The following is a 16,631-nucleotide window of genomic DNA, read 5'->3' as shown; positions in this document are numbered from 1 at the left end:
AGCGTCGAGAGGAGGCACCCGCCCTCGTCATTCTGCTGAGAGAAGACTCGAGTCTGCAGAGCAAGGAAGAAGGAAGAATTCAGACACGAAGCCTTCCATCAGCAACAGGCAGTGATCGTCCCTTCTGCCACGGTGGTGAGTGAGCCGATCAGCCACGAGAAGCAAGTCGGCCACGTTGACTGTGAGTAGGGGGAAAATAAAAAAAAAAAAGAACGGAGGAAGGGCGGTGAACTCGACCACGGTCGGGGGGGAAAGGAGCCGGACAGAAGTCGGGCCCAGAGGCGCTGAGACTGGGGCAGCGTGGGGCACGGAAGCCACGGTGCAAGCGGGAACGCAGCCGGTGTGAGAGACCGGGCTACCAGCGGGAACGCAGCCGGTGTGAGAGACGGGGCTACAAGCGGGCTGGGAGACGCAACAGCATCGTAAGACAGCTCGACCGCGACCAGCGAAAGGTCGGGCAGCTACCGAGGCCGCGAGGCGCTGCAACCGGGATCGTAAGGCGTGGGAAGAAATAAAAATAAGAAACCGCGGAGAACTCAGCCGCAGCCGGGGGAGGAAAGGACCGGACTGCGAGAGGGCTGGGAGGCACGATTGGAAGCCGCTGAGGGAGAGACAGAGCCCGAGCGAGCGGGAGAGACAGAGCCGAGCGAGGGAGACCGAGGAGATTCAGCCAGCGGCTGGAACTGTTCGCCGTCAACGGGTTGTCCCCAGCGCCGGTTGCCCTGCCGAGAAAAGGGAACAAAGAATGCACTGAAGCCGGCGCGCAGGCTGCGAACCCCGAAAGCCAGTGGTCGTCGCCCGAGGGAAAAGCTTACCCCTCCCGCCATTAGGCGGAGAAGAAGACAGGAGCGGGAAACCGCCATTTTGAAAGTGGGCGGGGAAGAAGACAAGCGCGGGAAACCGCCATTTTTGGAAAAAAAAAAGTTAAAGAAAAATTTCGTTGTTGTTTCTCAGGAAGATTGTGAAGATGCCTAAGCGTGGCAACATCAACGAATTCGATTCTGATGTGGAAGATTGGACCACGTATGTAGAACGCATCGAGATATATTGTAAGGTCAATAAGATAGCAAATTATGATAAAGCTCTAACCTTACTAAACTCAATGGGTGCGAAGACATACGGGTTATTGAAGCATCTTCTATCACCAGCTAAACCGGCGGATCAGTCTTTCGTTAATATTGTTGCTGTCCTGAAGGATCATGTGAACCCCACACCGCTGATGTTAGCGGAACGAGCTAAATTTTACGGGAGAACGCAACTAAAGGAGGAAAGCAACGCGGAGTGCCTGGTTGAACTGCGTAGGCTAGCAAAATACTGTCAGTTTGGGGTAAATCTGACAGAGGCACTGAGAGACAAGTTCGTGTGCGGGATGTCGAAGGAAGGAACACAAAAGCGACTGCTCGAAGAGAACGATCTTACACTTGATAAGGCTGTCCTTATTGCAGCATCGCACAAAGCCGCAGTGAGAGGCACGGCGGAAATGCAGCTGAAGACAGCGGTACTCAGTGTGGATCAAATGACTTCAGGTACAACGAAATGTTACCGTTGTGGGAAGACAACACACGACCAGAACCAATGCTGGTTTAAAAACCAGGAATGTAGGAAATGTGGCAAACTTGGTCACATAGCTAATGTATGCCGGTCAGGAAAGAAGACCAGCAACAATAAGTCACCGCAGAAGAAGTACAGAAAGGTACATAACGTGACTGTGAAGAGTCCAGATGAACTGAATTCGGATTCAGACCCCAACAGCAAGGAACTGGGTAGTCTGAGGATTCACAATGTGAGTAAAGAAGCTGACCGACAAACTATCTGGGTCACACTGCAGATTGCAAAAGTCCAAGTGAAGATGGAAGTGGACACCGGATCGGCGTTGACGGTCATGAATAAACAAGATTACAAAAAGTTATTCAAACATATTCCCCTACGGGATACGGAGATAGTATTGCAGACATACACGGGGCATAAAGTATACCCCATCGGAAAGATAATAGTCAAGGTGAGACACAAGGGCAAAGATCACCAAGGAATGGACTTATATGTACTACCCGAGGGAGGTCCACCACTTCTGGGACGGGAGTGGATCAGGAAAATAAAGATAGACTGGCACTCACTAAACACAATGACGGTAGATTTCGGAAAGAAAGATGTCAAACCTGAATGGTTGTCCAGAATATTGGACGAGGCTAAAGAGGTATTCCAGCAGGGACTGGGAACACTGAGAGGAATTAAGGCAAAAATCAAGATTGCAGAACATGCAAGCCCAAAATTTTTCAAAGCCAGATCGATACCTTACGCGATACGACCTGCTGTGGAGGCAGAACTGGAAGAGCTTGAACGTGCAGGGGTACAGTCGAAGGTGGACTGGAGTGAGTGGGCCACGCCCATTGTTCCCGTCATGAAGTCTTCATCAAGTAACAAGCCAGGGGGACCGGGGAAGGTCCGCATCTGCGGAGACTTCAAGATCACAGTTAATCCGGTGCTTCACACGGTACAATACCCGCTTCCGCGGATTGAGGATATCTTTGCTTCATTGTCTGGCGGGAAACACTTCACCAAGATAGACCTGGCACAAGCATATTTACAGATAGAGGTCGAGGAAGAGTCACGCCAGTATCTCACAATCAACATGCACAGAGGCTTGTATCGATATAATAGACTGGTTTTTGGAGTAGCTTCGGCTCCAGCAATTTGGCAGAGGGCCATGGAGCAGGTCTTACAGGGTATTCCAAGCACTCAGTGTTACTTGGACGATATCCTGATTACGGGAGAAGACGAGGAGGAACACCTCACAAATTTGAAACTGGCGCTCACCAGGTTGAAGGAATATGGCCTTCGAGTTAATCGCCAGAAATGTGAGTTCTTCCAGAAACGGATCTCGTACTGCGGTCATGTCATTGACCAAGAGGGGCTGCACAAGTCACCTGACAAGATCGAAGCGGTTGTGAAGGCCCCCGCTCCGGAAAATGTATCACAGTTGAGGTCGTTTCTGGGGTTGATTAATTATTACCATAAGTTTCTGCCAAACCTATCCACGGTGCTGCATCCGCTGAATGCTCTGTTGCGGAAAGAAGTACCATGGAAGTGGAGCGAGGACTGTAAGAAGGCCTTTCGCAGAAGCAAGGCATTGATTACCTCTGAGGAAGTGTTGGCTCACTTCAACCCAACGCTACCTCTTCGTCTAGCTTGTGATGCTTCCCCTTATGGTATTGGAGCTGTACTCTCACACAAGTTACCAAATGGCTCGGAAAGGCCAGTCGCATTTGCGTCCCGATCATTGACCTCCGCTGAGCGAAATTATGCTCAGATAGATAGGGAGGCTCTCAGCCTTGTGTGGGGAGTAAAGAAATTCAATCATTACCTGCAGGGCAAGAAGTTTACATTGCTGACAGACCACCAGCCGTTGGTGTCCATATTCAACCCTAACAAGGCCGTTTCCACTATGACAGCACAAAGGCTACAGAGGTGGTCCGTTCTACTAGGGGCACACCAATATGACATCGAATACAAAAGGTCCAAACAGCATGGAAATGCTGATGGGTTATCGCGCCTACCGTTGCCAGTGGAAGAAGAGGCGACTACAGTGGACCCAGTGGAGATGTTCCACTCAACCATAATGGAATGTCTACCAGTAACAAATTCCATGATCGAAAAGGAAACAAGAAATGACCCAACTCTCTCACGAGTCTGCGATTTAACGGTGGAGGGATGGCCAGTACATGGCGAATCAATGCTGCCAGCATTTTCGCACAGAAGAGAACAGCTGTCAGTGTGCCGAGGAACCTTGATGTGTGGATCTAGAGTGGTGATTCCACCCAAACTCCAGCAGAAAGTACTAAAGGAGCTTCACGAGGGGCATCTGGGTGGAGTGAAAATGAAGAACCTAGCCAGAGCGTTTGTGTGGTGGCCAGGTATTGATGGAGACATCGAAGAAATAGCCAAGAGCTGTCTAGGATGCCAGAAGGTCCAAAACGCGCCACCACAAGCTCCTCTGCATCCATGGGAGTGGCCCTCATCTCCATGGCAAAGGGTACATATCGACTTTGCTGGTCCATTTATGGACTCAATGTTTTTAATCGCGGTGGATGCACACTCCAAGTGGCCGGAGGTAATAAAAATGTCCTCCACCACCACGGAAAAAACCATCACAGTATTAAGGACCATATTTGCCAGGAATGGGCTGCCGGAACAGATCTGTTCTGATAATGGACCGCAATTTGTGTCCGAAGAATTCAGGAAGTTCTTAAAAAGCAATGGGGTCAAGCACTATACGTCCGCCCCATACCATCCCGGCACCAATGGATTAGCTGAAAGGTTTGTCCAGACCTTCAAGAAGGCCATAAAGGCCATGAGTAATGAAGACATAAATCTACAACATAAGGTAGATAACTTCTTGTTGGCGTACAGGAATGCAACACATGCGGTCACAAACCAAACTCCCGCCATGATGTTTTTCAATAGAAGAATAAGATGCCGGCTGGATTTGATTAAGCCAAACGTCAGAAGGGACGTAGAGAACCGGCAATTTCAAGGCATGAATGAAAGGCCAACTAGATCCTTTCAGATAGGTCAACAAGTTTTGGCCCGGGACTACCGTACCGAGAAATGGCAGCCGGGAACTATTGGAAAAAGGCTAGGACCGTTGATGTATACCGTGGACATTGGTGAAAGCATAATAAGGCGCCATGTTGACCAGATCATAGAATCATCCACAAAGGCCCAACCTACTCCACAACTCTATACGTCTAATGTTGAAGCAGAGATACCCAGAGCATCTACCCCCGATCCGGTAATACTGGAATCCGATGAACCTGAAACGGTCCTTCAAGCCGAATCGACCTTGCCAGAAGAACCTACTACACCACCGAAAACGACTACACCACCGCGGCGTTATCCGGACAGAGTCCGGAAGCCTCCAGAGAGACTGAATCTGTGAACTGTTTCACATAAAGTTGTATATATGTTAAGATGTTATATTAATGGGAATATGTATATATTGTTAACCTAAAAAAGGAGGATTGTAGTGTATGTAACGTTCCACCTTTAAGAGAACTATTTTAAGGGTTGCACTACTTTATCTTGGCTACTGTATACTGTAATACCGGTGGTGACCACACCGGTATATAAGTGCTGTGTAAGGATTTATTGGGCAGATTCGCCCTGACCTTCGAATAGTAAAGTCCTGTTAAAGTTACTCTTGTAGTCTGTGTATTAATTCACCATATAACCCACAGACTTTACACTTTCTAACTGCCAGCATCTGCAACATTTGACCCCTTGTGATCCCACCTCATTGTTCTTTGATGTAATGTTTTCCTGACTGACCTGTTTGGACACCATTTACACCTTTGATTGCTGTGATTACCTCTCTGCCGAGGTGTGATAAATGGCAGTTAGAAAGATTACCTGTAAACATCTGACATTATTCTCTGACTATATATGCTGTGCCTATATGCATCTCTCCACTTCACCTGACGAAGGAGCAGCGCTCCGAAAGCTTGTGATTTCAAATAAAGCTGTTGGACTATAACCTGGTGTTGTGTGATTTCTTACATTAATGAAAGGGAACAGATTGGGCCTTCAATCGTAGAGTGAGCAGATATAGAATCATAGAATCATACAGCACAGAAGGAGGCCATTCGGCCCATCGTGATTTTTGAAAGTTACTATTGAATCTGCTTCCATCTTTTTTTCTTTCAGTCTTGAGATCTGGAGCAGCAGAATTACTCCTTGAGGTTCAACAATCTCAGGCCCGATGACAGTGCCGTGTATTACTCTATGTGGATTTCCAGGGCTTCAAGGATCATACTTTCACAGACCCATCCAGCTACATGTTGCCCGTAAGTCGCAGTTCCTTTTAACTTAATGGTTCGGTCACTTTGCTGGAACGGGTTGTGGGATGTCAACGAGGGGAATGCAAAAAAAGGTTTCCAAAACATTGCCCTCGGCAACGGCATCAGGAGCAGGCCTTCCCATTTTCAGACAGCCTAGGGTCAAGATTGACCAGAAGATGAGATAGTCATACACAGGTTATTGGGCTTTATAAAAAGAGGCACCGAGCACCAAAGCAAGGAGGTCAGGCTAAACCCTTTGTATATCACTGGTTAGGCCCCAGCTGGAATACTGTGTCCAATTCTGGGCACCACCCACTTTAGGAAGGATGCCAAGGCCTAAGAGTGGGTGCAGAGGAGATTTACCAGAATGGCCCCAGGGAAGAGGGACTTTAGTTATGTGCCGAGACTTAGAGAAACTGGGATTGTTCTTAGAGCAGAGAAGTTTGAGGGGAGATTTAATAGAGGTGTTCAAAATGATGAAGGATTTTGATAGAGTAAATAAGGAGAAATTGTTTCCACTGGCAGGAGAGTCGGTCGGTAACCAGAGCGCACAGCTTTAAGGTGATTGGCAAAGGAACCAGGAGGAGAATGATTTTCATGCAGCGAGTTGTTGTGATCTGGAATGCTCTGTCTGAAAGGGTGGTGGAAGCAGATTCCACAGTAATCTACCTTGGGTTCATTCTTTTTTTAACTCATTCTCGGGATGTGGGCATCACTGGCAAGGCTGAGGGAGCGCTGCACTGTCAGAGGGGCAGTACTGAGGGAGCGCTACACTGTCGGAGGGGCGGTACTGAGGGAGCGCCGCACTGTTAGAGGGGCAGTACTGAGGGAGCGCTGCACTGTCGGAGTGGCAGTACTGAGGGAGCACTACACTGTCGGGGGGTCAGTACTGAGCGCTGTACTGTCGTAGTGGCAGTACTGAGGGAGTGCTGCACTGTCGGAGGGGCAGTACTGAGGGAGTGCTACACTGTTGGAGGGGCAGTACTGAGCGCTGCACTGTTGTAGTGGCAGTACTGAGGGAGCGCTACACTGTCGGAGTGGCAGTACTGAGGGAGCGCTGCACTGTCGGAGGGGCAGCACTGAGGGAGCGCGACACTGTCGGAGGGGCAGTACTGAGGGAGCACTACACTGTCGGAGGGGCAGTACTGAGGGAGCGCGGCACTGTCGGAGTGGCAGTACTGAGGGATAGCTACACTGTCGGAGTGGCAGTACAGAGGGAGCGCTACACTGTTGGAGGGGCAGTACTGAGGGAGTGCTGTACTGTCGGAGGGTCAGTACTGAGGGAGTGGGAGTGCTGCACTGTTGGAGGGTCAGTACTGAGGGAGTGCTACACTGTCGGAGGGGCAGTACTGAGCGCTGCACTGTTGTAGTGGCAGTACTGAGGGAGCGCAACACTGTCGGAGTGGCAGTACTGAGGGAGTGCTGCACTGTCGGAGGGGCAGTACTGAGGGAGCGCGACACTGTTGGAGGGGCAGTACTGAGGGAGCACTACACTGTCGGAGGGGCAGTACTGAGGGAGCACGGCACTGTCGGAGTGGCAGTACTGAGGGATAGCTACACTGTTGGAGTGGCAGTACAGAGGGAGCGCTACACTGTTGGAGGGGCAGTACTGAGGGAGTGCTGCACTGTCGGAGGGTCACTACTGAGGGAGTGCTGCACTGTCGGAGGGGCAGTACTGAGGGAGTGCTGCACTGTCGGAGGGTCAGTACTGAGATGTCATCTTTCAGATGAGACATTAAACCCGAGGCCCCATCTGCCCTCTCAGGTGGATGTAAAAGATCGCATGGCTACTATTTAGAAGAAGAGCAGGAGGACTTCTAACTTGTGTCCTGGGGCAAATATTTATCCCCCAACCAGCTTTACTCAAAAGCCTCTGGAGTGGGGACGTGAACCCACAACCTTGTGCCTCAGAGGCAAGGGAGAGAGAGTACTAAACCCACTGAACCCTGGTTGAAATTCCATGTCAAATTCTGACAGGGCTAGACAGACTGGATGCAGGGAAGATGTTTCCCCTGGCTGAGGGGGTCTAGAACGAGGGGTCACAGTCTCAGGATACGGGGTAGGACATTTAGGACTGAGATGAGGAGAAATGTCTTCACTCAGAGGGTGGTGAACCTGTGGAATTCTCCGCCACCGAAGGCTGTGGAGGCCAAGTCACTGAATATATTTCAGAAGGAGATAGATAGATTTCTGGACACAAAAGGCATCAAAGGGTATGGGGAGAGAGCGGGAATATGGTATTGAGATAGAGGGTCAGCCATGATCATATTGAATGGCAGAGCAGGCTCGAAGGGCCGAATGGCCTACTCCTGCTCCTATTTTTCTATGTTTCTATGTTAGAAACATATAGAAGATAGGAGCAGGAGTAGGACATTCGGCCCCTTGAGCCAGTTCTGCCATTTAATGAGATCATGGTTGATCATCCAAATTCAGTTTCTATGCCCAGCTTTGAGCAGAAATATTGTTAGTGTCAGGACATAAAGGGGGAACAGTTTTCTTATACCACAAGACAAAGTGATGCATTCTCACTTGTTTTGCACTTCCTTATTTGACTCAAAGTGAAACAACAATGCTTTCTAATTTTATACACAGAGCAACACAGGAAGAGATCATACAGCCCATATTGGCAATTACTCACCAGGCAAGCAGTCAGCCAGACCCTGGGTAAGTAAGGCAATGATTGTAATTAACTTCCACGACCAACGCCATCCTTTGTTGGTGTTCTGACTTTATAAAGACAGATTCCAATGATTGATGGCTTCTCAGGATTTCTACTTATTACTGAAATCTGGGTTTAGGGCTCAAGTCTGCCGTACAGGACATCTTTCTAGTTCAAGGGACAAGGGAAGTCCAGGGACTTGAGCCAGTAATCCAGGCCGACACTCCTAGTGCAAGTACTGAGGGAGCGCTCTACTACACTGTCAGAGCGGCAGTACTGAGGGAGCGCTGCACTGTCGGAGGGGGAATACTGAGGAAGCTCTGCACTGTCGGAGGGGCAGTACTGAGGGAGCGCTGCACTGTCAGAGGGCCAGTACTGAGGGAGCTCTGCACTGTCGGAGGGGCAGTGCTGAGGGAGCGCTGCACTGTCGGAAGGCCAGTACTGAGGGAGCGCTGCACTGTCAGAGGGCCAGTACTGAGGGAGCTCTGCACTGTCAGAGGGCCAGTACTGAGGGAGCTCTGCACTGTCAGAGGGGCAGTGCTGAGGGAGCGCTGCACTGTCGGAGGGCCAGTACTGAGGGAGCTCTGCACTGTCGGAGGGGCAGTGCTGAGGGAGCGCTGCACTGTCGGAAGGCCAGTACTGAGGGAGCGCTGCACTGTCAGAGGGCCAGTACTGAGGGAGCTCTGCACTGTCAGAGGGCCAGTACTGAGGGAGCTCTGCACTGTCAGAGGGGCAGTGCTGAGGGAGCGCTGCACTGTCGGAGGGCCAGTACTGAGGGAGCTCTGCACTGTCGGAAGGGCAGTACTGAGGGAGCGCTGCACTGTCGGAGGGGCAGTACTGAGGGAGTGCTGTCCTGTCGGAGGGGCAGTACTGAGGGAGTGCTGTCCTGTCGGAGGGGCAGTACTGAGGGAGAGCTGCACTGTTGGAGTTCATGAAAGGCATTATAGAAATGCAAGTATTTCTTTGTTTTTCTTTCTTAAAGCTTTGTAACTCACTGCAGAGCACCTATCATCTGACAAAGAATCAAATTAGCCTGTGATGTCATTGTCTAAAAGCCGTTTCAATCTCCCGAGAGCTGTTGGGCAAGAGGTGAGGTCTCATTAACTCCTTTCTGTTTCAGACCTAGAGACTGAGAAGTTGATGAAACATCTGGGAGCGGACAATGATCAGGATATCTTACTTCATCCTGTCACTTCTCCAAGGTAATATCATCGTCAGCTCGGAGATATTTATCTATAATAATCTTTGCAAAAGATCATTCTTATTGAGCTATGATTGGGGACCAAATTCAGCAGAGACCCAGTGTATTAACTCGCACCAAGCCCCGTTCCCCCATCACCCTTGTGCTCGCTGACCTACATTGGCTCCCGGTTCAGTAGCACCTCAAATTTAAAATTCTCATCCCTGTGTTTAAAGCCTTCCATGGCCTCGCCATCCCCCAACCCCTCCCTATCTCTGTAACCTCCTGCAGCCCGACAACCCTCCGAGATCTCTACATTCCACCAACTCTGGTCTCTTGTGCCTTCCTGATTTCATTGCTCCACCAATGCCTTTGCCATCTAGTCCCTAAGCTCTGGAACTCCCTTCCTAACGCTTGGGGTTGGAAAAGAGGTCAGAATTGGTAGAGCACAGAGATCCTAATTTTAGTGAGAAGTCACCACAACTACAACACAGCAGCACTTAGAACAGACAAACAGTTTAGTCTTCACCCTTTCTGCCCATTCTCACCATGATAGTAACCATGATAAAGGTGCAACATACGTTAAAGATAAAAAGCGACAAGCCAGGGAGTCTATAAAAGAGTCATAAATACAGAGTTGCTCTGTTTGCCTCTGATCTGTTGTGCAGTTAAAGTTCATAGAATCTATGGGCTAGAAATTCATTATAGCCAAGGAATGGGCGGTGTCAGTAGAAAGGTTGGAGAATTAGCGCCAGGTGCAATTGATTTAGACTACACGCAAAATTCGTGCTCACTGCTCAATAAAATGATTGGAGTCCTAAATCAAGTCTTAAAACCCAAGCTCTGGCGTTAGATTTAAAGGGTGGATCAATATCAGGTGCAGTCTAATCACAAGTCATGATTGCCACAGGCTTTTTTCACTATCTGAAGGGGAGGTTCATTGATGCTGCAGCACCTCATTTTCGGCATTGATGGCTGTGCAGCTGCCTCAGCAAGGAGAAGCAGAACAAGGAGAAGGAGCCGAAGGACTGAACCAGGTGTGCCCATGGCAGATCCACACCCCAGGGAGACCACCCGCAGATTTGCTGATGAAGCATTGGAGGCCTTGGTCTTCGCTGTGGAGAGACGGAGGGCGGTGCTCTACCCGACAAGTGGCAGGAGGCCCTCACCACAAGCCTTCCGCTCCATGTGGAGGGAGGTAGCGCAGCACGTCTCGGGCAGCACTGTGGTCCCCAGGACCCACACACAGGGTAGGAAGAAATTGAACGATCTCACTTGAGTGGTCAGGGTGAGTGAATGCTTCAACAGATGCTACATACCACCATCTGTACCACTATCTTCATAAGCTGCCTAAAGCACCACAGCCCCAGCACTTACCCACCAACAATCTCTACCTACCAACACTCACACCCACATCTCACACCTTGCACACAATGACAGCTATTCAACTATGGCAGGCACTTCACCTAAACACATTGCTCCACACACACCCACACACTTTCCTTTCTCTTGCAATCTAAGAAGGCTCACAACAGGAGGGAGCGGGAGCGCACAGGCGGGGGACAAGCTGACACCCAACCATTGTGTGTGCTGGAGAATTGAGTGCTGCAGATCATTGGGCACCAGGTGGTGGGCGCTGTGGCCACCGGCGACGTTGACCCTCTTGGAGACAACAACGGTATGTTCATCCCTTCTTCTCACATCCCACTTCCCCCTCACCCCACAAGCATTTCGCACTTTCCGGCTAATCATGCTGTATGCATGCATTTCTCCCTTCCTGCCCCTGTCCCCTCACCTTAACCCGACTCTTGTGCCTTTATGCTTTCAGATAATCAGCAAGCACCTGAGCAGCCTGTCCTTGAGGGCACCGTAGAGAGCGAGGCGGGAGAAGAGGAGGAGGAAGAACACACCACATCATTGCATTCCTCATCTGCAGACACGAGCTCAGATACTGGCACTATGCACTCTTTCGAGGCTAGTACATAAACGGGATCTGCACAGGGTGAGCCACTGGGGTCGAGTGGGCTGCTGCAAGGCCAGGGGGAAGGGAAGCTCGGGGGCCAGCTCCCCGGAGGGCAAGTTCGCGTGCGAGTTCTGCCGCACAGGGCTCAGATGAGGACCTCGATGGGAGACGTTTTGAAGAAGGGTGATGGGCACGCACTTGGAGATGATAGGTGCAATGATAAGGGTGCCCGAGAGCATCTCAGCAATGGTAAGGAGCGTGAAGGAGTCCATCTCCAACATTGCACAAGGCACTGCACACACCATGGAACCCATCATTTCCAGTCTGCAATGGATGATAGACTTCCAGAGAGACCGCGGTGACCCAGACCCGATGCTGCGTGTGATGGGCAATCTGGCAGCTTCCATTGCAGCACAGGCAGAAGCGACACAACGTCTTAGTACTGTAATGCAGTCTATGCTTGGTGGCATCCAATCTCAGACTGCTCTTATGCAGTCTCAGCTTGATGCCACGCAAGCTCTGACTGCTGCCATTGTGGTTGGGTTTGCCACAGTCGACCGGGGCTTTTACAGTGTCACAGCAGGCCAGCAATTTGTGCTGCAACAGATTGCAAGGGATGCTGAGATGCTGCCCTTTTGAAGCGGCAGTGAGTCAGTGGAGCAAGAACCTGCCCTCCTCTCTGAGGATGACAGCATTCCTGCTCTCACCGCTGCAACTCTGCCATTGCCCTTGTCGCTGCCCGTCATCCAGCCAGCCCACACTGCTGCCGCCCATGCTGAAGTGGTGCAGTCTACAGCTGAGCCTTCCAGGTCCAGAGCTGGTCGAGGGTGTCCTGCAAGGCCATCTGAAGTCTCCCACATGGACACTCAGCAGCCTTCCACAACCGTGCTTCAGCCACTGGGCCAAAACTTTGTAGGAGCACTAGAGTAGGCAAAGGCACAGTAACTAGAGGCACTAAGGGACTGCACAAGGGTGAATAGTTCATATTTTGGTGTAAATATGTGTTCACTGATTTTTGATACATTTATTAATTCACTTACCATTCTTTGGTGGTGTCTGACATTTCAGCTTTGTGCCGTGAAATGGCCTGCGAGAGGAATGGAGTGATGGGGCTGTGGTGAGCAAAGGGGATCTGGGTTTTAAGTCTTCCTGGTGTGTGGCTGGAGGTCTGTTTGGAGGAGGTGGCAGAGTTCTGTGACCACCTCCTTGGTGACACAGAGCCATCTAATACACTGCTCCTCGCTTAATTGAAGGTAGGAGAAGTGCTCTCAGAATATCCTTGGAGGGTAAGGCCTCCTGGTGAGAGCCCTGATGTCCCTCCTCATCTCTCTGTGCACATGTTCTCGCCACCTACGCTCCCTCTGCCGTAGATACTGGAGGGCGAGGTGGCATTTTTGTTTTCTCGTTCCTGGGATGTGGGCATCGCTGGCAAGGCCAACACTTGTTGCCCATCTCTAGTTGCCCTTCAGAAGGTACAGCACAGGCGCCATTAATGTTAACAAGTGTTGCAGTTTGAATCTTTGAAAAATAAATGTAGCTACTTTTAAGTTGCCAGAATACTCCTGATACAAAAGAACCTACAAATTACTGAATGAAACTGTTGCAGTGCGTGAAACTGATGAGAAACCACTGAAACTGCACTAACATGACAGCTGCGAGTGATTACTGATGATCCCTTTAAATAACGTCCCTGGAGCCAGCTCCCTGGTGCTGAACGCCAGCTCTCACTGTCGGTGTTTACTCCAGGCGCTGAGGTAGGTGGTGACAATCATTTTAGCAAATCGGGCGGTCAGTGAGCGTTGCCCACTCACTGACATCATGATCTACCTGGCATTGATGTCCCCGGCAATGCCTCTTACTGGCGACACTATGGGGGGAGGGATGCGGATTTGGCGTGTGGCGCTGGATTCACCTCACCCCGGCGATACTGCTCTAGTGCCCCATTAGCACCATCTACTGGCTAACGGGAGGCGCTAAGGGGACAAATTTTTTCACCTATGCATCATAGAATTTTACAGCCGAGAAGAAGACCATTCAGCCCATCGTGCCTGTGCTGGCTCTTTGAAAGTGCTGTCAAATTAGTCCCAAACCCCACTCTTTCCCCACAGCACTGCAAATATAATGCAGATCACAACAAGTCACTGTGTGAAATAAAATTTAGGCTGACTGCTCAGTAATGATAAGGCTCCAAGCCAAGGCGAGTTGTTCAGATCTGGAAAGCACTGTCTGAAAGGGTAGTGGAAGCAGATTCATAAGAACATAAGAACATTAGAAATAGAAGCAGGAGTCGGCCATTTGGCCCTTCTAGCCTGCTCCGCCATTCAACAAGATCATGGCTGATCTTCTACCTCAAGTTCACCTTCTCGCACTAACCCCATATCCCTTAGTTCCCAAAAATTTATCGACCTCTGTCTTGAATATACTCAATGACTGAGCATCCACAGCTCTCTGCAGTAGAGAATTCCAAAGATTCACAATCCTTTGAGTGAAGAAGTTTCTCCTCATCTCAGTCCTAAATGGCCGACCCCTTATTCTGAGACTGTGACCCCGTGTTCTAGACTCCCCAGCCAGGGGAAACATTTTCCCAGCATTAACTCTATCAAGTCCCTTAAGAATTGTATATGTTTCAATGAGATCACCTCCCATTCTTCTAAACTCTAGGGAATACAGGCCTAGTCTCTGCTCATAGGGCAATCCCCTCAACCCAGGAACCAGTCTAGTGAACCTTCGTTGCACTCCCTCTAAGGGAAGTATATCTTTCCTTAGGTAAGGAGGCCAGAACTGTACAAAGTACTCCAGGCATGGCCTCACCAATGCCCTGTATAATTGTAGTAAGACTTCTTTACTCTTATACTCTAATCCCTTTGTAATAAAAGCTATCATACCATTCGCTTTCTTAATTGCTTGCTGTAGCTGCATGTTAACTTTCTGTGATTCATGTACAAGGACACCCAGGTCCCTCTGAATGCAAACATTTCCCAGTCTCTCACCATTCAAAAAATATTCTGCTTTTTTGTTTTACCTACCAAAGTGGATAACTTCACACTTCCCTACATTATATTCCATTTGCCATGTTCTTGCCCACTCAGTCAACCTGTCTATATCTCTCTGCAGCTTATTTGCGTCCTTCTCACAGATTATTTTCCCACCTAACTTTGTATCATCAGCCAACTTGGATATGTGGGGATATCCCTTCATCTAAGCCATTAATATGGATTGTAAATAGCTGAGGCCTAAGCACTGATCTTTGCGGTACAGCCTGCCAAGCCGAAAAAGTCCCGTTTATTCCTACTCTCTGTTTTATGTCCATTAACCAATCCTCAATCCATGCTAATATATTACCCCCAGTCCCATGAGCCCTAATTTTGTGTAATAACCTCTTGTGTGGCACCTTATCGAATGCTTTTTGAAAATCCAAAATACACTACATCCCCTGGTTCCCCCTTATCTATCCTACTCATTACATCTTCAAAAAACTCTTAACAGATTTGTCAAACACGATTTCCCTTTCATAAAACCATGTTGACTCTGCCTAATCATATTCCGATTTTCTAACTGCCCTGTTACCACGTCCCTAATAATAGATTCTAGCATTTTGTCTACTACTGATGTCAGGCTAACTTCCCAGTTTTTCTATTCCTACATTCTTAAATAGCGGGGTTATGTTTGCTACCTTCCAATCCTTGGAGACTGTTCTAGAATCTAGGGAATTCTGGAAAATTAGTACCAATGCATCCACTATCTCTGCAGCTACCTCTTTTAAAACCCAAGGATGCAGGTCATCATGTCCAGGGGATATGTCGCCACTTAGTCCCATTACTTATACTGATTTCTTTAAGTTCCTCATTCTCTCTAGACCCTTGGTTCCCCATTATTTCCAGAATGTTTGTTGTGTCTTCTACCGTGAAGACAGATATAAAGTATTTGTTTAATGTTTCTGCCATTTCCTTATTGCCCATTATAATTTCTCCTGTCTCTGCCTCTAATGGGCCCACATTTACTTTCACGAATCTCTTCCTATTTACATACCTATAGAAACGTTTACAATCTGTTTTTAAATTTGCTAATTTACTCTCATATTCTTTTTTCTCTTTCCATATCAATTTCTTGGTCCTCCTTTGCTGAATTCTAAAATCCTCCCAATCCTCAGGCTTACTACACTTTTTGGCAACATTATAAACCTTTTCCTTTGATCTAATACTATCTTTAACTTCTCTTGTTAGCCACGGTTGGACCACTGTTCCTGTGGGGTTTTTGTGCCTTACAGGAAGATATTTTTGTTGTCAATTATGTATTAATTCTTTAAATGCTAGCCATTGCTTGTCTACCATCATACATTTTAATGTAGTTTCCTAATCTACTTTAGCCAACTCGCCCTCATACCTACGTAGTTTGCTTTGTTTAGATTTAAAACCCTAGTTTCGTGGTCTTAAATCACTTTCAAACTCAATATAGAATTCTATCATCTCACCTCCTGACTCCCCAAAGCCTTTCCACCATCTACAAGGCACAAGTAAAGAGTGTGATGGAATACTCTCCATTGCCTGGAAGAGTGCAGCTCCAACAACACTCAAGAAGCTCGACACCATCCAGGACAAAGCAGCCCGCTTGATTGGCACCCCATCCACCACTTTAAACATTCACTCCCTCCACCACCGGCGTACCATTCCCAAACCCGCGACCTCTTCAACCTAGAAGGACAAGGGCAGCAGGTGCATGGGAACACCACTGCCTCCAAGTTCCCCTCCAGGTCACACACCATCTTGACTTAGAAGTATATCGCCGATTCTTCATCGTCGCTGGGTCAAAATCCTGGAACTCCCTCCCTAACAGCACTGGGAGTACGATCACCATACGGACTGCAGCGGTTCAAGAAGGCTGCTATCCACCACCTTCTCAAGGGCAACTAAGGATGGGCAATAAATGCTGGCATTGCCAGCGATGTCCTGAACCCATAAACAAATAAGAAAAAATGGTCACTCTTCCCTAAAGACC

The 16,631-nt window shown here is 48.9% G+C and overlaps 1 protein-coding gene across 1 annotated transcript in view; it reads left to right on the top strand.

Annotated features, from left to right (window-relative positions):
- Nucleotides 1–8,426: 8,426 nt before the first annotated feature.
- Nucleotides 8,427–16,631, top strand: part of LOC147097998 (sialic acid-binding Ig-like lectin 13) — a 45,920-nt gene continuing 37,715 nt past the window's right edge. Inside the window, exons 1-2 of the mRNA XM_085971197.1 lie at nucleotides 8,427–8,498; nucleotides 9,614–9,695. Of these exons, the coding sequence (XP_085827323.1) occupies nucleotides 9,656–9,695 (40 nt within the window). The 5' untranslated portion in view covers nucleotides 8,427–8,498; nucleotides 9,614–9,655. The remainder of the gene's footprint in view (nucleotides 8,499–9,613; nucleotides 9,696–16,631) is intronic.

Source organism: Somniosus microcephalus, chromosome 30, assembly GCF_052327205.1.
Source record: "Somniosus microcephalus isolate GS21.2 chromosome 30, FLI_Smic_1.0, whole genome shotgun sequence".
NCBI lineage: Eukaryota > Metazoa > Chordata > Chondrichthyes > Squaliformes > Somniosidae > Somniosus > Somniosus microcephalus.
This window is presented reverse-complemented; position numbering and strand designations above follow the sequence as displayed.